This window comes from Podarcis pityusensis, assembly GCF_964106645.2.
Source record: "Podarcis pityusensis genome assembly, chromosome: 6".
Lineage (NCBI taxonomy): Eukaryota > Metazoa > Chordata > Lepidosauria > Squamata > Lacertidae > Podarcis > Podarcis pityusensis.
In genome coordinates this window covers 27630610-27651773 of record NC_138030.1, presented here as the reverse complement: position 1 = coordinate 27651773, position 21164 = coordinate 27630610, and the positions used below count along the sequence as shown (strand labels likewise).

General features: G+C 46.1%; 1 protein-coding gene across 1 annotated transcript; it reads left to right on the top strand.

Moving 5' to 3' along the window:
- Positions 1-3116: 3116 nt before the first annotated feature.
- On the top strand, positions 3117-19541 carry MYL9 (myosin light chain 9). The gene is made up of 4 exons (XM_081009612.1): positions 3117-3266; positions 13213-13420; positions 17312-17473; positions 18093-19541. Exons 2-4 carry the CDS (start codon positions 13237-13239, stop codon positions 18263-18265), a joined length of 519 nt encoding a protein of 172 aa, XP_080865738.1. The 5' UTR covers positions 3117-3266; positions 13213-13236; the 3' UTR covers positions 18266-19541.
- The last annotated feature ends 1623 nt before the right edge of the window (positions 19542-21164 follow it).

The window sequence follows — 21164 nt, the reverse complement described above, 5'->3', positions numbered from 1 at the left end:
AATTCGTTCTGGAGGTCTGTTCTTAACCTGAAACTGTTCTTAACCTGAAGCACCACTTTGGCTAATGGGGCCTCTCGCCGCCACCGCACCGCCAGAACACGATTTCTGTTCTCATCCTGAAGCAAAGTTCTTAACCCAAGGTACTATTTCTGGGTTAGCAGAGTCTGTAACCTGAAGCGTCTATAACCTAAAGTGTCTGTAACCGGAGGTACCACTGTATTACCACCAGTGCAATCTCAAGCGTGTTTCGTGAATATGTTTAGGATAATGGCCAAGAACATAGTTCTGATTGCAAAATGCTTTGCTGGCTTAATTCAGGAATTGAATTATTATTATTATTATTATTATTATTATTATTATGTTTCTATCCCCCCTTTTTTCCAAGGAGCTCAAGTAGTTCTTCCCACCTCTCCATTTTACCCCCCAACAACCTGTAAGGTAAGGGTTGGGTTGAGACATGGTAACTGGCCCAAGGCCATCCAGTGAACTTAATGGATGAGCAGGGATTTCAACTCTGGTCCCCAAGGTCTTAGCTTGACAATCTAATCCACACTGGTTCAGAGAGCAGGACTAGTGTAGTGGGACTGCCACCCAAGTAAAGAAATATTAGGCTGCAATCCTAACCCCATTCATCCAGGAGTAAATAATAACTGGTTTTTCCTTTTTGCATTGTATTATTGTAAACCACTTAGAGACTATTGTATTTAAGCAGTACATATATAAGCTCTTTAAATAAATAAATAGATCAGTTATTTCCCCCAATCAAGTAACTAACTAATAAATTGTCTAGCATGTGTGCTTGTCCAAAAGTAAAGCTCACATGCAGTGGGGCTTTCTCCAGGCTAGTATGCAACCTAAATGCTGCGGCCCTAGTTAAATGGGTGAGTGGTAAAGCTATAATCACTAAAATTTGATTAGTCATAAACTCCCTAAGGCTGCAATCCTATACACATTTAACTGGGAGTAAGTTCCACTGAACTAAGTGAGGCTTACGTCTCCATATAAGTGCATACAATTGCACTGTAAGTGGTGCAAGCCTGTCCGACTCAGCTCCCTCTCTGTAATAGGAAGCTAATAATGCCAACCTACTGTGCAGAGTTGGTGCGAAGACTGAGTAGATAATGTATGTGAAGTGGTGATGGGGATATTCCAAAGCAAGTGTGAGCAGATTTCAGGCTTGGGCAATCTGTTTTGCTTTTTACTGGAACCCTGAGATTCACAAAACAAACTGGGTGCAAAATATTGGCAGTGGGTGGTAACAGACTGGAAAAGCTGATTTGGGGGCAAAGTCAGTTATCTACCGCAAGAGCCATACACTGACCTGTAAATGGACATACAAGTCTACATCCGAGTCAGGTATTCTAAAACAGGAAATCCTCTTATTGTTGCTATTGTAAACAATTGCTATTCAGAACCCTTCATCAATCTACAACAAATCATCTAGCAATCTGCCAGGAGATCCCAATCAATATTTGTTCAGCTCTGCTGTAGACAGTTCTATAAATGTTAAAACTATAATTATGATCTCACACCGTTACAATGGTTACTGAATTTTGAAGTCCTGCAAATATATATTCCTGAGGAAATGGTTAGGAAGCAATTACCATTTATTTGTTATAAAAAAATAATAATAGTAAGTCTTGCCTTTCAGCTTTGAACATGTTTCAAGGCAATTTGACAAAGCATGACATACATGTGTAGAAATGATAATATTTCAGTGCAAAGGTGTTCTGTCTGGGTTTTATGGAAATGTAATGATTTGAAGTTATTGTTTCCAAAACACTTTGCATTGTATTTCATCAAACTTGCTCACTACAGCATGACAGGCCTATTAGTTGCAGCGCCTTCCTCTGCGTGTCCATGCAGAAGTAAAGACCGCTGAGTTCAGTGGGATTTGCTCCCAGATAAAGTGTTACAGAATTGCTGCCTGGACAAAGTGCCCTTTGCATTGGAAGCCAGCAAAGGTGGTGAAGAACCTGAATATCCAATCCTATGAAGAAAAGCTGAAGGAGTTGCAGATTATTTTTAACCTGGAAAAGTAAGCAATATGCGAAAAGCCATTTTCAGCTATTTGAAGGGCTGTCTTATGGCTGATGAAGCACATTTGTTTTTGGTTGCTCTGGATAGGGTCTAAAATAACAGGTTCCATCTCCAGGACTGAAGGCGGCATGCCTCTTGAATTCCAGTTGCTGAAAATCACAAGCAAGAAGAGCGATGTTACACTCATCTTGTCGGCCCCTGTGAGAACAGGATGCTGCGCTAGATGGACCTTGAACTTGATCCAGAGGGGACTTCTTAATCTAATTCTTAATGGAGGGTAAGGCAGCCTCTAATTTCAAAATTTAAAAGTACCGAATGGATGGAAGTACCGCAACAAGAAGCGTGCTGCAAAACATCAGCGTCATACAATTCTCCTCTTCGGAGCTCCTGTATGGTTGATTAGCAAGTGAATCCCCCCAACCAAAAAAATAAAATAAAAGTTCAGCGTCCCTCGACTGGGCGGAGGCAGCCCGAGGTCACCGGGGCTGCGATATCAGCCTGCGCCACAAGGGGGCGGGGCCGAGACTGGTGTTTGCTTTAACTGCGGAGGGAGGGATAGAGTGGAAAAGGAAACATCTCTCAAAATGAAAAGAAAAGTCGGGGTGGGGGAGATTTTCATGTGTCTATGCTTTTATTTCGTACGAGGAAAAAGCAGGAATGCTATAATTCTGCGCAGGCAAAAGCTGTGCGTTGGGGAAAGGAAAAAATGCCAGTGATCCCTGCGCCCAGGAAGTTCCTGGCTTTTAAAAGTTTCTTTAATAGCTTTGTTTCAACTCCTGCACCCAACCAGCACAGAAGGGCGTCCTTTGCTGCCTTATAAAGGAAGCTGCGTCTCCATCCTCTCCATCGGCTGCTCCCGGCCCCGCGAAGCCTCTGTTGCTTCTCCCGGTTCCCCTCCTCCCCAGCCCGGACATCATTTCATCTATATAAGGCAGAATCCTCGCTTGCCGTCCTCTTCCCTCCGTCCCCAGCCCCGCGTCCCCCGGCTGGGCTGCTGCCACCCGCACAGCTCGGCATTCTTTCGCCTTGTATGGCCAAATCCTTTGGGGTGGGAGGGAACCGTTTGGGGAAAGTCTCGGCTCCATTGGCCGCCTCGTCCGCCCGATCCCGCTCTTTCCAGACCAGGGCGACTGAAAACAACACAGCTAGAAGTCGCATCTTCTCTGCGGGGATCGCGGGGGGAAGCGCTTTTCTCTGCCGGCTTGGGACAAGTTTCTGTGTGACAGGTAAGCGCCCTTCCTTGGATTCCCCTTTGTTCCGTGAGGACGGGGCTGGTGGGTGGTCAAGACCAGGGTAGGGACGAGAATGCGGGATAACTTGCTGCATATGACCCAGGCACTCATTAATCCGAAGTAACTAGTCCCTGTTGTCTTTGCTGCGGCAAAAGTAACTAGTCCCTGTTGTTTTTCGCTGTAAGAAACTAGCTGGCCTCTCCTAGAATTTACTGCTTACTGGTTTCAAGACGCATGAGGTGTATTAGGAATGGTGACTCTAGGAAAGGAAGGTTTCTGGTTATTTATTTCAGCCTTCCCCAAGCTGGTGCCCCCCTGGAGATGTTTTGAACTACAACTCCCAGCAGCCCCGTTGCCGTACTTCCATGGGAGTTGTGGCCCAATGCATCAGCAGTGCTCCAGACTGAGGAAGTTCGATTTCCTTATTGTTCAAGGCAGCATACACAGTCCTCGCCCTCCATTACACCACTGCAACAATCCAGTCAGTTAGGTTAAGCTGGAAAAGAGAGAGGAGATGGGAGGAGAAACTGGTCCTGAGCCACACAGTGAGCATCATGGCTGAGCGGGGATTTGATCTTGAGTTTCCGCAGCGTAGGTTCAACACTTTAACCACTGCACCTCACTGTCTCTTAGTGGTGGGGTGGGATCCACTTTTGCCACTCCTTAAGCACCTTGCCTTGAGCATAGCAGCGTTGCCCCCCAACGCAGAGCCCTCCTGATGTTTCGGACTACAATTCTTTCAACTCCAAACAACTAGAAGTCTGGGAAGACTGTTGAAGTTTACCCAAGAAGAGCACAAGCTGTGGGATGTGATGTGACCATCTCTTGATTTTTTGAAAGGTTTCCCTAACTTCCAGCATACCCTCCACCCTGGACAGGAGAGCAGGGTAATGTCTTGTAGTCCATCTGTTCACCTTCTCAATACAAGAAATCCAGAGTTATAGCATACCCAAAACATAGCTCCCCATCCTCTGCAAGCGACAGCCCTGTACCCCAACAAGGAAAAATGTGTTTCAGAGAAATAAATGCCAACTGATACAGGAACAAGTGAGGGTCAAGCTCACTGGGGTTGCACAGCGACCCATTTGCTCGTCTCCAGAATCTGTCATCCAGCCTAGCAGCAGGAGGCCTCACAGGTCAGTGACAGAGCAACTGCTTGGTCTGCAGAAGGTTTCAGGTTCAGTTCCCAGCAGCTCCAGTGCAGGGCTGGGAATGCCAGTCAGTGTAGCTCTGCTGCAAGTCAGCAGTCAGTACAGTCCTCAGGTACACCCCTGGAAGACCTTGTCACTAGTCCTCCCCTAAGTGTAGAATCCTGGCTGGCTGTGAGGGGTGTCTGCTTACTCATGCACTCTGCACATGCTCAGAAGGGCCCTTTTTATTACTACTTTGCATGTTCGAAAGTCGAGAGAAACACTGAAAAGCAGTTTCAGGGCTGATCCCAGGAAGCAACTGAGCTCTGCTGACAGTGATCTGTGCAGTCCACACAGCTGGCTTTGTGGGTCTGGAGCAGAAATGAAATGGCTCTCTTCTGGCCTCTGCCCCATCCTCCCATTGCAGGCCAAACGAAAAGCAAGGAAAGACATTGATCTGAAGAATTATGACACACCACTGCCATACTATGAGGTTTTCTCTGTCCATCATCAGAGGGGAAGGGCCATAGCTCAGTGGCAGAACATCTGCTCTGCATGCACAAGGTTCCATGTTCAATCCCTGGCATCTCCAGGTAGGGGTGGGAGAGACTCCTGCCTTGCTGGGGGTTGGGCTCAATGACCCTTGGGGTCTTGTCAAACTCTATGATTCTATGACTCCTTGTCTGAAACCCTGCAGGCTTGCTGCGAGTCAGTATTGAGCTAGATGGACCAATGGTATGACTCAGAATAAGGCACCTTCCTATCCTAACACGGGTGGCTCTGTGGGTTAAACCACTGAGCCTAGGGCTTGCTGATCAGAAGGTCAGCGGTTCGAATCCCCGCGATGGGGTGAGCTCCCGTTGCTCGGTCCCTGCTCCTGCCAACCTAGCAGTTCGAAAGCACGTCAAATTGCAAGTAGATAAATAGGTACCGCTCCGGCAGGAAGGTAAATGGCATTTCCGTGTGCTGCTCTGGTTCACCAGAAGCCTCTTAGTCATGCTGGCCACATGACCCGGAAGCTGTAAGCCGGCTCCCTCAGCCAATAAAGCAAGATGAGCACCGTAACCCCAGAGTCGGTCACGACTGGACCTAATGGTCAGGGGTACTTTATCTGAGCAGGTAGCAGGGAAGGGGGCATTTACTGAATGAATGCGTACAGCAAACATGGGATGTTACCAATAATAATAATAATAATAATAATAATAGCCTGGTGTGCAATGGGATACCCAGGGGGTGGGGATGAAGTGTCCTAACTCCACAGAAGCAGGTTTTTAAACAATTTCCAATTAAACTTTTTATTGCATTAGCCATAGGCCATGGCATCATTCAGAAGGAGAAAGAAAAAAGAACAATAACCATAAAAATAATCGGGCACAGACATACAATAAAACCACGGTCACGGCTACTAAAATTATTTGTTGCATTAAATAGAATAGAATAGCAGAAGATTCTCAGGTAAGATGTGCCAAATTAAATATCTGAATCCCCTTTGCAGTTGACCACAGTGGCGTAGCGTGGGGGGTGCCGGCCGCACCGGGCGCAACAGCTGGGAGTTAGGGTTAGGGGGCGCAAATCCATGGGTTAGGGGGCGCAAATCCACAGGTTAGGGGGTGCAAATTACTTGCCTTGCCCCGGGTGCTGACAACTCACGCTACGCCACTGGTTGACCGCTATTTTGTCTAGTTCCTTCCTCCTGATCTGCTTAGCTGCCAGCGCATCGAGTGCTACTTTATAAGTAACAAAGTCGCCGGTGTCGCTCAGCAGCCATTTCACCCTTTCCACCCTATTCAAATGTGTTCCATTTATAAACAAGGGTTTTATAAATTGGTCTCTTGGGTCTATATATAACAGGCGCTGCAATAAAGAATGGCACAGGTCCTCGACACAGGGTTGTCCACACAGACAGAGTCTCTCTTCGTAATGTACTTTGCTGTACAGTGTATATCTGGAGAGATGGTGTGGTGAACAGCATGTCTGATGGAGGTTCAACGCTCTAGGACACGGGAGGGCAGCTCACAGCCCAAAGGCTATATGCAGCCCATGCAGACCTCTCTGCTGCCCACCACAAGTTCACTATCCCTCCCCTGTCACCCCCAAAATAGGAATGTGGGAAACTGCCTTTTGCTGAGTGACACCATTGGTTGATTCAGCCCAGTGATGTGTACACTGGCCACAGGTCTCTGGGATTTCAGACAGGGCTCTCTCGCAGCCTGGAGATGCTGGCAATTGAAGCTGGGACTGCCTGCATGCAGAAAATGTGCTCTGCCACGGAGTGAAGTGTACAGATGGGTCAAGGGAAGGGAAGGCAAGGGAAAGGAAAGGAAAGGAAAGGAAGGGAAGAGAGTGGCCACAGCAGCTGAATGGCCAATTCAGTGCCATTTTGAGTTTGCAACCTCACATGGTGCTCTTGACCTGCTAGTGTGGGTATACCAAAATCCTGCTGCAAAATAATATTCTTTGGCCTTAATTCAGCTCACAGTGGATTTATTTTTGTCTCAGCTGCAAAAGCAACAGGTCAAATTCCTAACACCCCAGGCCTATGACTTCAGTCCAACAAAGGCAGAACAAAACAGTGGCTTGCAACACCACTGCAAAATCAGCATCTAACCTGGGGGGGGCGGGGAGAGCCCAGTACACTGATACCGTCAGGGCCATGCAAGTTCTTTTGGGTGCCAGCACAGGACATTTTACTCCCTGAAGCCAAGTCCTAATGGGGCCGCCTGCCCTGCTGCAATCACTATTCTTTTTTTTAAAGAATAAAGCATTGATGCACTATTCAAGCACCAATTCCTGCCTTCATGTATCCCTCCTCCACCTCTGCTATTGTCTGTAAATTCACCCTACTGCATGCCAAGGCTGGTCCAGGTCTTCTCGATTGGTAAAAGCAAATGAGCACTCTCAGTAGCATAGGAAGGGAGGTGCGATGGGTGCGGACCGCCCCGGGTGTCATCACTGAGGGGGATGACAAAATGGCGTAAATATGTGTTTTTGAAAAAATAACTCCCGCAACCACCACACGCCCCTTCCCACACCACTGCAGGAGCACTCTCCCCTCGAGTGATTTCCAGAAACCAGAAGCATTGGTGCCTCCAACTTTGAAGGCAGAGCAGAGCCTTTATGGCTAGTCGCCTTCCACAGCCCTCTCCTCCATGCATCTGCCTAATTCAGAGGTGTAGCTAGGTGAGGTGGGGGGCACTGGGTGTCACACCGCAGGGCCTGCAGCATGCCTGAGCCACACGTCTCTCCTGATTGGGGAGGCGGCGGGTGGACTGCCTGCAAGCTCTACGCTGCTTTTTCAAGCAGCTCGGGGCTTGCGTCTGCCCACCACCTCAGCCGCCCTACAGCTGAGGGGGAGGCTGCAGAGAGGCTCCACGCAGCGCGCCCTGCCCAGGCTCACTCCGCCCCCGTGGGCAGTTTGTGCTGCCCCCAGCTGCAGGGCACGCACGCTGCCCCAGGCACCCGAGCGGCTAGCTATGCCGCTGCTCTCATGCAGCCAGTTTTTTTTATCAGGGATATGTATCATTTATATTCTCCATTTGACAGAAGAAAATACTTGTCCTGTAGCCAGGAGCAGGTCATTTAGAATAGATCAAGCTGAGATGAGATACCTGTTTATATGGAGTATTGACGAAAGGTATTATTTTATTTTTTGGAAACGGCTTACTTTATTTTGAACGTTACGCACACAAAGTATTGAGAGCTAGTGGAGACCTGATTAGAATCTCATCTTTAGCACAAACTCGTTTTGATCCAAGGATAGATAGGGGAACATGCAGGCCTCTGGATATGGTTGGACAATAGCTCCCATTGGCCCCAGCCTGCTGGTTGGGATCTGTGTCACCTGTGACTCAGTAGGAAATATCCAGGGATGCTGGAGAGCTGGAGACAAATCAAGGTAGTGATACAAAACCAAAATGTGTTTCTGGGTGCTTCCCAGACAGAAGCTTAATACAGTACAGTGGTACCTCGGGTTACATACGCTTCAGGTTACATACGCTTCAGGTTACAGACTCCGCTAACCCAGAAATATTGCCTCAGGTTAAGAACTTTGCTTGAGGATGAGAACAGAAATTGTGCTCCAGCTGAGAGCCAGTGTGGTGTAGTGGTTAAGAGCGGTAGTCTCGTAATCTGGGGAACCGGGTTCGCGTCTCCGCTCCTCCACATGCAGCTGCTGGGTGACCTTGGGCTAGTCACACTTCTCTGAAGTCTCTCAGCCTCACTCACCTCACAGAGTGTTTGTTGTGGGGGAGGAAGGGAAAGGAGATTGTTAGCCGCTTTGAGACTCCTTAAAGGGAGTGCAAGGCGGGATATCAAATCCAAACTCTTCTCTTCTTCTTCAGCAGGAGGCCCCATTAGGTAAAGTGGTGCTTCAGGTTAAGAACAGTTTCAGGTTAAGAACGGACCTCCCGAACGAATTAAGTACTTAACCCAAGGTACCACTGTACTGTAAAAGAACCATTCAGACGTTGCAAACTGGTTGTTGGCTACTTAAATGGATTTTTCCTGGAATGGGTGAAATCCAGATTAAAAGTGTGAGGGAAGAATATGGGGTGGCATTTTGATGCTGCAATTATTTTTTAAAAAATTCCATGCCTGAGGGGGACCACCAACCCCACAACTGACACCCAATCTGGCTGCACCCTGAGTTCCCTCTGTGACTGATGGGAGAAAGATGTCTGCGCATGATCCCAGATGCACTCTGAACAGCTGCCACCATGGCACCTGTTTGTGCCTATGGAACCTCTGCCTGAGTGTGTTTCTGAAGGAGGAACCTGCTTCTCAAGAGGGACTGCAGTAATGCAGGTCCCCCAAACACAGCCCCTAAGGAATGCAGGAAGGGTTCGCATCGCTTATTGGCTCTTGGCTTCTGCTCCCTGCAAGTTCCTCTGTGATACGGCTAATGGAAAGGAGGCAGCTGGTGACAAATGTAATGTTGGGTAAAGTCCCACTCCAGGCAGGAGGACAAAAAGGCTTTTATCCTCTTTGTAGTGGGAGGTGTATCAAAGCCTTGAACTAATCATCTTGCCCCCCTTGTCTTCCTGGGGCTGGCAGAAAAGAGCTCCTCTCCTAGCCTGCACTAACAAGCTAGCCTTTGAGCTCAGCAATCATTGTCTGGGGGCAGGGCTGCTCTCCCTCTCTCCCTTCATCTACCCTTCTCAGGATTGCTAAACAACAACTCACTCACTCCCAGCGTAACTGCTGGGCATGCTCTTATCACCTACCTAAATGCGTGCTGCTGTTGTTTTATAAAAAAAATTAATTCGCTGGAGTTAGAGAAGAACAAGGAGCTGGGCATTTTTAGTCCTTGAATGTGTGTACCTCTTTTGTAGGTACACACACACACACACACACACACACAGAGAGAGAGAGAGAGAGAGAGAGAGAGTTTCCCACAAAGGACTGCACTGCATAGAAAGGAGCTTCAGGCCTGTACTAAGACTCTGACCAAGCATCGCTTTCCACCAGGAAGGGATTTACACACACACACACACACACACACACACACCCTAAGCTTCTCTGGCAGCATGGAACTGGACATAAGCAGACCTGAATTTAGTTTGCCATGGCAGTTTCTGGAGAGGGAAGGAAATTGTTGTGTCATGTCTTCCAGACACTGACTTCCAGACACTAAGCTTGAGAGCAGGGCTGGCCCTACCATTAGGCAGAGTGAGGCAGCTGCCTCAGCCAGCAAATGCTTGGGGAAGGAGGCAGTAGTCTCCTGGCTGTTTCTCCTGAACCCCCTGGCCAAAACCCCCTGGCCTGCACCCACTGCCCTTAACTGGCTTCCTGCCAGTACTTATATAAGATGCTGGTCCAGTCTGCATGTGGACTGGGGGTGCCATCTTGCCCTTCAAGCAGCAAAATGAACCAGTCCTGCTTGAGAATTATAGAATTGCAGAGTTGGAAGGGATCACGAGGATTATCTAGTCCAACTCCCTGCAATGCAGGAATCGTTTGCCCAATGTGGGACGTGAACCCACAACCCTGGGATTAAGAGGCTCATGCTCTACCAGTTGAGCTATCCCAGGAATGGATTAAGCTAGTCCAAGCCCTGAGTGGAGAAAGGCTGCAGCTAGTGGCAGAGCACATCCTTTGCACACAGAAGGTTCAATCTCTGTAGCTTCAGCTAAGGTTAGGAATGTTACCTGCCTGAAACCATGGATAGCCATTGCAAGTCAGTGTGGGCAATATTGAGTTAAATGTTGCCAGTGGTCTGCCTTGGTAAGCGGTCTACCTATGTTCCTGTGAGGTCTAAAAAGAGTGTGTGTGTGTGTGTGTGTGTGTGTGTGTGTGAAACATGGGCATACGTACATATATACAATACAGATATAGGTATTTTAAAATTCCTGCCCGTTCTTCTTCTGATGAACTGGGAGGGAGCCTCTAATCCTTATTAACAAGCTCTAGCTGTAACAAGGAGCACAGATCCACATGCCACACTCTGCCTGGCTAGACAGAGCGGGTGGGGAATGGAATGCTAAGAATCTGCTGGGAACAGATAATTTCCTGCTTATTCCGGAATAAGCCCAGCGCCTGCATCTTACTTGCAAGCCTGTCCTTATGAAAAGAGAATCAAAGAAAGACAATTTAGCTAAGGGTTGGTCCTTTAGAGGGAAGAATCTCTTGGTGGAAATTGCCCCAAGTTTCTGAAGGTATTGCTTCTGTCTCCCTAAGAAATCAGACACCAGGAGTGTAATGCTCTACATATCTGCTTAGAAGTAAGTCCCACTGAGTTCAATGGGACTTATAATCCCAGGTAAATGTGTATACTAGGACTGGAACCTAAATGAGTAGCAGGTAGCATTGCCATTTCTCTCTCCCTTGTCCGCCTCCCCCCCCCCCCAAAAAAAAATATGGGTTTGTGTATCTTTAACAGCTGATTATCAGGCAGATACTGAACAGCAAAGGCTTTCACTATCCCCTATAGCTGCATATGTTGAATTTCCTGGGTGACTCTCAGGCATTAGGCTAGATGGGAACAATGTATATGCATGCACAAGGTAGCTCTCCCCACTCTAGCAATGGCCAGTTCTGGTGCAGTGAGCCATCTGAAGAATGGGAAGTGGTCTTCCTCACAGGTTTGTTGCAAGGCTAGACACAGTTTACGCTGGTGATTGCAATGGGCCACCGTTTGTGTGCAGGCATGCTTTTTCTGTTGCTTTCAAATGTCTCAAATGTGTCATCATGATGCAAACCTCCCCATCCCACCAAAGGCAGCCCTGTTTAGGGAAGTTTTTTTTGTTTGATGCTGTGTTGTGTTTTTAATATTTGTTTGGGAGCCGCCCAGAGTGGCTGGGGAAACCCAGCCAGGTGGGCGGGGTATAAATAAATAATAATAATAATTATTATTATTATTTATTGCAGAAGCTCAGAGATGGATTCCCAGCTTGCCTTGGATGGTATCCGCAATACAAATATTTGAATAGTTTACTAAAACTCTTCAAGATGCCATTTAAAGATGGTTGTTTTAGCCAGGAGATTCAGAATGCAGCATTTGCTGAAGGGGGAGGGGGAAGTATTGTGGCATCAGATCTTAAATCCTTCAGATAACATCTCCAAAATGTGAAATGATTAAACATTAGGGCAACCAGATGGAAAGGAGGAAAGGGCTTCTATCATCAATACAGAAGGAGTGGTGTATTGGAACAGGGATGAAGCACCCTCACTTATTACACAGCCAGGACAATGGTGGCATCTCTTGGGGCTAAACTGCCTTAGTCCAGTATATCTGAAGGAGCGTCTCCACCCCCATTGTTCTGCCCGGACACTGAGGTTCAGTGTCGAGGGCCTTCTGGCGGTTCCCTCGCTGCACGAAGCCAAGTTACAGGGAACCAGGCAGAGGGCCTTTTCGGTAGTGGCGCCCTCCCTGTGGAACACCCTCCCACCAGATGTCAAAGAGAAAAACAACTACCAGACTTTTAGAAGACATCTGAAGGCAGCCTTGTTTAGGGAAGCTTTTAATGTTTAATAGATTATTATATTTTAATAGTCTGTTGGAAGCCGCCCAGAGTGGCTGGGGAAACCCAGCCAGATGGGTGGAGTATAAAGAATAAATTATTCTTATTCTTATTCTTATTCTTATTATCCTCTGCATGCCAAGAAATTTGAGTGTTTTTCCCCCAGAGAGAAACCCACCAGAAAAGTCAAGCAGAGGAAGAGACAGGTGCCATTAATATGCATGGCTAAGGTTTTGATGGGCACTTTGGGGATAATGTTATTGAGTGCACACAATAAATAATTGTATGTACAAATGAACCCACTGACAATTCTTCATGGATTTTTTTTAAGATGCAAGACCAGAACATCAGAATTTAGTCAGGGGTTTGTTAACTGCTGCTAAAATATGAATTGCTGCTAAACGTGTGCTCCAATAATTCCAATGAAGTGAAAATGGTTTATTAAAATAATGAAATTAATGTTTAAAGGAAAGTAGGCACAAAAGTGAGTGATTTGAGAATTGGCAATCTACCTTATTTAGTACATGAAACATGTTAGAATTAGTCAGAACGTGTTAGAATTATTGAAAGCCTTTTCACTGCTATCAAAAGTAATTATCTGATTACTTACTTAAAAGATAGAAATGATATAATATTTCTAAAATGAGGTAATAGTATTTTAAAGAACATATTATCTATATTTGTGCTATATAATAGTGAAGATACAAATTTAATGTAGGATGATCTGGTAGTAAATTAGCGAACATTCAACCATAATTTGTATTATGTCATCCATCGTCTGTAAACTTTGTATATTTAAAAAGGCTAGAAGAAGAAGTATTATAAGCAAACAGTCTGTTTTGTTTTTCCTAGTCCCCCTCCAAAAACTCCACCAAGATGTCGAGCAAACGGGCCAAGGCGAAGACTACCAAGAAGCGCCCTCAGCGTGCGACTTCCAATGTCTTCGCCATGTTTGACCAGTCGCAGATCCAGGAGTTCAAGGAGGCTTTCAATATGATTGACCAAAACCGTGACGGATTCATAGACAAGGAAGATCTGCATGACATGCTGGCATCTCTCGGTAACAAAGCAGCATTGAGTCAAATGCAATTTCATTGTGAGCTGGCGTGGCTCTGGGGCTATGAGTGTGAGCTGTGAACCAGAAAGCCCTCCCTTTCAATCTCACCTCGGTCAAGAACTTAGTAGCTAGTCTTAAGGCAGGGATGGGGACCCTCTGTCTCTCCAGAGGTTGCTGCACTACAGCTCCCATGATTCCCAACCATTGACCAGGCTGGTTAAATAGTTAGTTAGTTTGCTTGTTTTATTAAGCCTACATTTTAATTGAATTGAATTGGGGGAAGTGGTTTTACTGTTGCTGTTGCTAAAACAACCGGGTGTCAGAAACCTTTGCCAAGCTACTGCAAAGCAGCCAGACATCTACCAAAGATCTTCATCTGCCTTCTGGCCATCTCAGCTCAAAGCAACTAGAGATGCTGGGTCCTCATCTTGTAATGATGGTGCCAATACCTTTACATTAGCAATGAGGATCCCGTGGCTTCTTCTTTAATCACATATTGCCCTAGAGGCACCTTAGACCCATTCTTGCTCTCTGGATCACAGTAGAAGAAGGTCCATTGGGGTGAGTCAGGCACTTTCCTACCAACTCCATTCTGCCCCCAGATAGCCTGCACTTGCTTGCCTTCTTACTTTCATCCTTTCCAGGCACTGCCTGTCATTTTACGTGCCCTTGTGGAACGTAACACAGAGACGGATTTAGCGCAGCGCAACCAGTTCTACTCCACTGGGCGCTGAGCCTAGGAGGAGCCACAGGGCGTCATGACTATGACTGAAATATACTCGGAGTCGAGTGTGGATTTCATGCTCTTTATTAAGCTCATAGTAGCGAGGAATGAAAGTTCCCCCACAATATCTGCTTTATATACATTATTTACACAATGGGCCACATGTGATTGGCTAATTCCAGGATTCTCCTGTAGGTCAATCAGGTTGCGGATTCACTTCCACCTGGAGCTGGATTGGGTGGCTCCAGCGGACCAATCATACTGCTGCATTGTTCTAGGACCAATCAGACTGCTGCATTCTGAATCCTATTGTTCTAGGACCAATCAGACTGCTGCATTTTGGAACCTATTGTTCTAGGACCAATCAGACTGCTGCATTTTGGATACTATTCAACTCAGTACATAACACTGACATAGTGAAATGAGCAGAATGGAAGGTGAGAGACGGGGGCACGCACCAAATTTGGGGCTCGCACAGGGTGTAGCTGAAATTCGAAAGACCAAAGTCTGCCCCTGATTAACAGGGCAGAGGATGGGGACAAAACTAGAAGTACTTGGCTCTGTTGGTTATTGGCTGTGGCTCCACCTACTGCCTTTCACCAATGGCCAGCACTGATAGACAATCCCTCTGGGAATTGCTTCACCACCACCTCCATTGTGTGTGGGAGAGAGGGAGAGTAAGAGAGAGAGAAGGAGCCATGGCCGTTACGCAGTGAATCAGGAGGTAGGGTGGGAGTTTTGCAGCAGAGGCAGATTTAGGGCAGCGTGACCGGTTCACCCACACTGGGCACTGGGCTGAGGGGGGCGCTACAGGGCATTGCAACTGTGACGTAATGCACACACAGAAAGGAAGGTGGGAGGTTGGGGGGGGCACCAAATTTTGGCCTCACACAGGGTGCTGCTGAAATTTGAAAGATCAAAGAACACCCCTGCTTGCAATAAGCCATGGAATATGAGGGAATGTTGGATTACTCAGCATCAACAAAAGAAAGTTCTTCGCACGTAGTTAAACTATGAAATCTGATCCCACAAGAAGCAGTGATCCACATCTTGAAACAACATGGGATGGGAGAACTTGGTGTTCATTTTAACAAGCCAAAAGAAGTCTGATGGCCAGGCCTAGCTTCTTATTCCCAGAAACTCCCCCTGCCCCAGAAACCCAGGTCAGTTGCTAAATCAGGCAGGGCAGGGCTGACCTCAAATGTCACTCGGAAGCCTGAAGCCCTTGACCAACTCTGCAAAGCAAAAACTTGCTCAAATGGCCAAGGGTGAGAGATGATGGGAGCTGCAGCCTAGCAACATTTGGGGAACCACAGGACGCTCATCCCTCTTGCTCAAGGCTTCAGACAGTTCTGGGTAACTGTTGGACTTCGTGTTTTGCAAAATAGGGGTCAGCCATTGCTTCTTCGTCCCAGAATCCTAGGTGCAACCTGAGGCCACCAGCATTTAGCAGACACTAATCCAGTCCAATCCATATTCAAATTAAGGTTGTAAGCACACCATCCATTTAAAGCACATTTAAAATATATGACTTTTCCTCAAAGAATCATGGGAACAATAGTTTGCTAAGGCTGCTGGAAACTGTTGCTGTATGAGGCTTAAACTGTCTTTTTGTGGGGTGGGGATGTGCTTTAAATGTATAGTATGTACACAGCCTGAGTCTAGTTGCGATCCTATGGGTGCCATGTTGTTTATTCATTTTGTTCTCCTCTTTAACCCCTGCTTTGCATAACCCAGCCTGTGAAAGAATTAGGAAGAACTCAAAATTATGGTCACTATTTTGTGACTTTCTGGTTGGTCCTAAAGAAGGGATTGTCCAAATTGTGGATTTTGGGACAAACAAGAACAGATTCAGCTTCTGGCAGACAGGCTTGTAGTCACCCCAGGCAGACTCAGTCTCAGTGTGGTGACAGTTGTGGGATGAAAGGGTCCTCTATGAATATCCAGATCACAAAGGCCAGCCTGCATTCTGGACACTCACTGAACCGTTGTCAAGCCCATTTCAAGGCCAGTAAATTCATCCTGAGTAGAGAGGTTGTGGAGACTATAAATCAAGGAAATGAAATGGTTGAGAGAACACCTGAATGCATGGAGAGGAATCAGGAAGTAGTTGTTTTTAAAAGCATTGTATTTGTACAGATGACCACTAGAGGGCACTTAGGTAGATAAAAGTACATCTTGGTTTAATGTAGAGACTGATGAGCAATTCAGGAGTACTAAGTCATCCTGACTTGGCAGTATTTCCCTCCTCCCAGGGTATTTTTCCCTTTTCAGACAGCCGTTCCTGATTTGCTACCTTGCATTTTGACTCATCATGCTTGTCTCCTAACTAAGCCATAACCCCAGGACCTGGTTTTATAGGCCATTTCCAGGGAAGCTCCTAGGAAACTTGTCTTCTTGTGAGCAAAGGGCCCTTTCACCTTTGAGGATAAGGTCACAGGGGCGTTTTATTGCCCTGGTTTAGTTAGGCTACTAAGAAATGTTTATATTCAGGTTTCTGTTACGAATCCCTTGCAGAGAAGGAGCAAACTTCACACTGCTAGGATACAGCCAAGGCAGCTGACCTGGACTGAGCATACTGTTAACACTTTTGGTCACTTCCCATCGTTAGGATTCCTTCTATCATCCACATCTTGTAAATGAGTACAAACTGAGGTTGCAATCCTGTGCCCACTTACCTAACAGCAAGTCCCATTGAACTCAGTGGAACATACTTTTGAATAGACATGACTAGGATTGCACTGTTAGGGCAGGGATGAGGAACTCCAGATTTTGTTGGACTGCAGCTCCTATCATCCCTGACCCCTGGGCCTGAGGGAAATAGCAGTCTAACAACATCTGGGTGGCAAGAGGTTCCCCATCCCTGGTGTAAAGACAAATGCTTACCAAAAAGCATTGTTGTGCTACAGCCAGAACGAGATTGAATTTTGAAGAGACAAGTGCAAGGATGGAGAATTCCAATATATTTACATTCTCCTCCTCCTTCTTGTTGTTGTTGCTGCTGCTGCTGCTTTGCTAGGTGAATCCAGTTCCAATCCCTCAATTTTTCTCTCCTCCGGTCACAGACAGAGAAGGCATCTTGTGGGGCTCAAGCAGTGAGCTTGATTTGCTCTGCTGGGCCAGGGCCTTTCAAACATGGACTAATCTCTCATCTGACTTGTACCTTTCAGGGAAGAATCCTACGGATGAGTACCTGGAAGGCATGATGAGTGAGGCACCTGGGCCCATCAACTTCACCATGTTCCTCACCATGTTTGGAGAGAAGCTGAATGGAACTGATCCGGAAGACGTCATCCGCAATGCTTTTGCTTGCTTTGATGAGGAAGCCACAGGTATGTTCCATGCAGACCACCTCTCCATTGCAAACTGGATATTCTAAGATAGGTTGTGGCAGCAGTTAGAGCCAAACAAACATGCTGCTGTGTGTCAGCAGAAATCTTCACACATATCTGAGGCCAAGGAAGGATACAGCTGGCTTTCCCTTCTTTCATTCTGCCCACTTGCCTCCTCCACAATCAGTTCAGACTCTAAGCTCCCGGAGGCTGAGATCTGTGCCTTTGGATTGTACTACTCGGTGAAGCACTATGTACACTGTTGTTGCCAGTAAAATAACAATAGTGATTCAATCCTTAGTAAGTGAGGAGGTATGCTTATTGGAAGGGAGACTGTCATGAGATAGAAGCTTACTGACCTCCCTTTGCTTGGAAATGAATAAAATAAAACAAACCCTAAATATTAGGCAGGAAATAGCTATGGCCTGGTGTGGATTATTTTATTTCAAATAAAATTTGTCTGCCCAGTGGGACATAGGCCCACAAACCCTTGAGAAACACTCAGTAGCAGCCAAAGCCAAAACATTATTTATCTTAGAGGGCCACCTCAGAAGTGACCTTCCACTAATCTCACATTTGGTTCTCCACCCCTACCCAATCGTCTCCGCCATTCATACAGGTTTCATTCATGAAGACCACCTGCGGGAACTGCTCACCACCATGGGTGACCGGTTCACGGACGAAGAAGTGGATGAGATGTATCGAGAGGCCCCCATTGACAAGAAAGGCAACTTCAACTATGTGGAGTTCACCCGTATCCTGAAGCATGGAGCCAAAGACAAAGATGATTAAAACTAAGAGATTCCGATATGCAGTTGCCCCTGTTTAAGTCCCATTCCCCTTACTCTTCCTCAAAGATTCCCTGCTGCCATGGTCAAGTGTCAGAGTGGGCTAACCCTGAAATATTTCAACAGAATTAGCCCTACCTCTAAATAAAGAATAAGATTTTTGCATGTACACCCGCAGCCCCACACACCCCAGTGTTGATCCTTTATGAAGCGACTTCTCAATTTGGAGGTCTCATTGAGTAAGGTACTTGTGAAATTTGTCTTTTCAAAGGAGTCTAATTGGAAACATTTTTGAAGAGGAAGGTAGAAGGGACTCTGAAGATGCAGCTACCTGTCTGGCCATGTTCAGCACATCTGTTTGGGCGGGGGGAACCCACCCAACACTGGATCTAATATAAGTTAAGGAGGCCTGATTAAATTGCCCTTTGAGTCTTTACCTAGAAAACTGATGCTTCTATTATTACCACTATTTATCATTTATACAGCACTTTAAACTTGCAGAGTGACTTCCCATCTACCACCACAACTCTGTGGTGTAAGACACTGTTATTCCCAGCTCAGGCAGACATGTACCCAGAGCCGCACACAATACCTACAGAGGTGAGACTTGAACCCAGCTCTTCCAGATTCTAAATCGAACTTTATTATGCTAGACCATATCAGCCTTCCTCGCTGGTTATGTTGCACCCATTCAAAACCCACTGGGAATCAATCCAGCCTTGGGGTTGTTGTCTGTCCTGATTTAGATGGCTTGGTCCGTTTTGCCCTTGTGATACTTTGTGCACAACTAACACCTTTTCATTTGAAGATTGGCAGAGCACATTCCACACACCCCACACCTGTGGAACAGAGATTCACTTGACTTTCCCTTTGTTTTCTATTTCATCCCAAATTTGTGTTGCCTATTGGGTTGTGGCACTGGTTAAAATTAAAATGACTGCTTCACCAAGTCATCCTCTCTTTGGTCTCAGCATTTTGTGATTTCTTGCCAGCTACCTGAAAAAGTTGAGCAGGAAGAGCAGAGCACAAAAATTAAAAGCTCACCTATCCACTCTACATCTACCTTGATTTTGGAAGAACTTGCTATCGTTAGTCCCTTCCTTTATGAAAAAGTATAATTTTTTGAATATAGCAGAAGACCATCTATAACCCATCCTGGCTAACTTCCCAGTCCATAAAATAAGGATGTAGCCTGTACAGTTGTTTGTTGACAATCAGACCAAAGATTTTGAAACTGAAGGGGGGAAAGGAAATTGCCTATAAAGAGTATAATACGAAAATGTTCTGGCTCATTATTTGGTTTTCTTCTCTATTGGATGTGTTTGAAAACAGATGTATTAATTATATACACTTATTATATCTAAAGAATGGAACAAGAACTTCTTTTAGCCTTTCATGCAGCCTTCAATTTACATGCCTGAACTGAATATAGCCTAAAACGAGAAGCCAATATTATTGGGTGGTTGTGCACAAATTTGCATGATCACCTAACTCAAGGAAACTCAGACTATGCAAACACTCACACTTACTAATTTGCTGAAATTAGTAGGACTAAAACCTCAAACCTATATATGCATATTCAGGAGGCAATCACATTTGAATTCAATAGTGCTCAGGTAAGTGTGCACAGAACTGCAGGCCACAGTGAACCACCAAACACTTAAACACCATTGGCTTTGATGGTACACCCAGCTTTCTTTAATCATGGTCAATGTCTTTAGGATCAGGAGGTAAGTCTAACATTTTCTGTGAAAAGCAGAAAGCCATCTACAACAGTTAGGTCAATAACTAAACTTTTAAACATATTTTGCATTAGAGCAAAGGTCGAAGGGCCTCATGGCGCTCTCAGCTCTGCCCATTGACTGGCTCTCATTGGAGCTAGCATATTGGCAAAAAAAGCTTGTTAACCCAGTCCTCCTTATTGTGAATGCCAGCAGAGGCTTACGCACCCACTAGGCATTCATAACAGAAAAGGATTATGGAATTCCTGCTAGCAGCGTGAACTGCAGCAAAGGTTCTATCTGTTACATCTTTGAACCCACCTCCTTATGCAATGTACCACCTCCTTTAGGCCAGTGCCTTGACTCTTACAGGGGTGAGAGTAAGTGACTGGTATAATAAGGGGAGAATCCTTAGGACAGGGGATTTCAAGGAGGGTGGGCAGGTGGGACTCTCGGGCTGCTAGTTGCCTATCCCTGTTTCCCCAATTTCCCCTTTTATGGCTGTGTTCTGTCACCTAGCAACTCAATAGCATGTTAAGCATACAGAGGTTCCTCTCTCCATCTTCTTACTCCAGTGTCCAGTGTATTTTACCACACTAACAACAACAGACACCTCGAACCCTGCCCACATATATTAGAGATGACATAATATATGTAGAATCATAGAATTGTAGACTTCAAAGGTACCCTGAGGATCATCTAGTCCAAACCCCTGCAAGGCAGGAATATGTAGTTGTCCCATACGAGGATTACACTGGCAACCTTGGCCTTATCAGCACCATGCTCTAACCAACTTAGCTGGAGTTTGCCATAATGTGTGCAGAACAGTTTGGGTGTTGTTGTTTTTTAATTTGGTGGAAGAGAATCTCTGGCTTTTGTCTGACAGGAATGTAGCCTATGATGTCAAGTCCACATCCATTGCTCCACTCAGTTTTTTGGTCTCTGACCCTGCCCATCTGTGGTACAGCACCTTAAGAAGGTAGTCCATGAAGGAATGTGAACTTTGGGTTGAAAATAATGGTTCCTCATCCATGAAGATTATGGAGGAGGCTCTCTGCAAAAGGTGAACTAGCCATCTATTTGAGGACAGAAGGGGTGTCATTTTCCACCCATTCAGTCTGCACCTTCAGCTAAAATAGGTAAAGGGACCCCTGACCATTAGGTCCAGTCGTGGCCGACTCT

Bases quoted from the DNA above. Each gene is read 5' to 3' on its own strand.
- MYL9 (XM_081009612.1), top strand. From the start codon at position 13,237: ATGTCGAGCAAACGGGCCAAGGCGAAGACTACCAAGAAGCGCCCTCAG. The intron at 13,421-17,311 runs GTAACAAAGCAG...TGTACCTTTCAG, and splicing joins TGACATGCTGGCATCTCTCG to GGAAGAATCCTACGGATGAG. The intron at 17,474-18,092 runs GTATGTTCCATG...CCATTCATACAG, and splicing joins CTTTGATGAGGAAGCCACAG to GTTTCATTCATGAAGACCAC.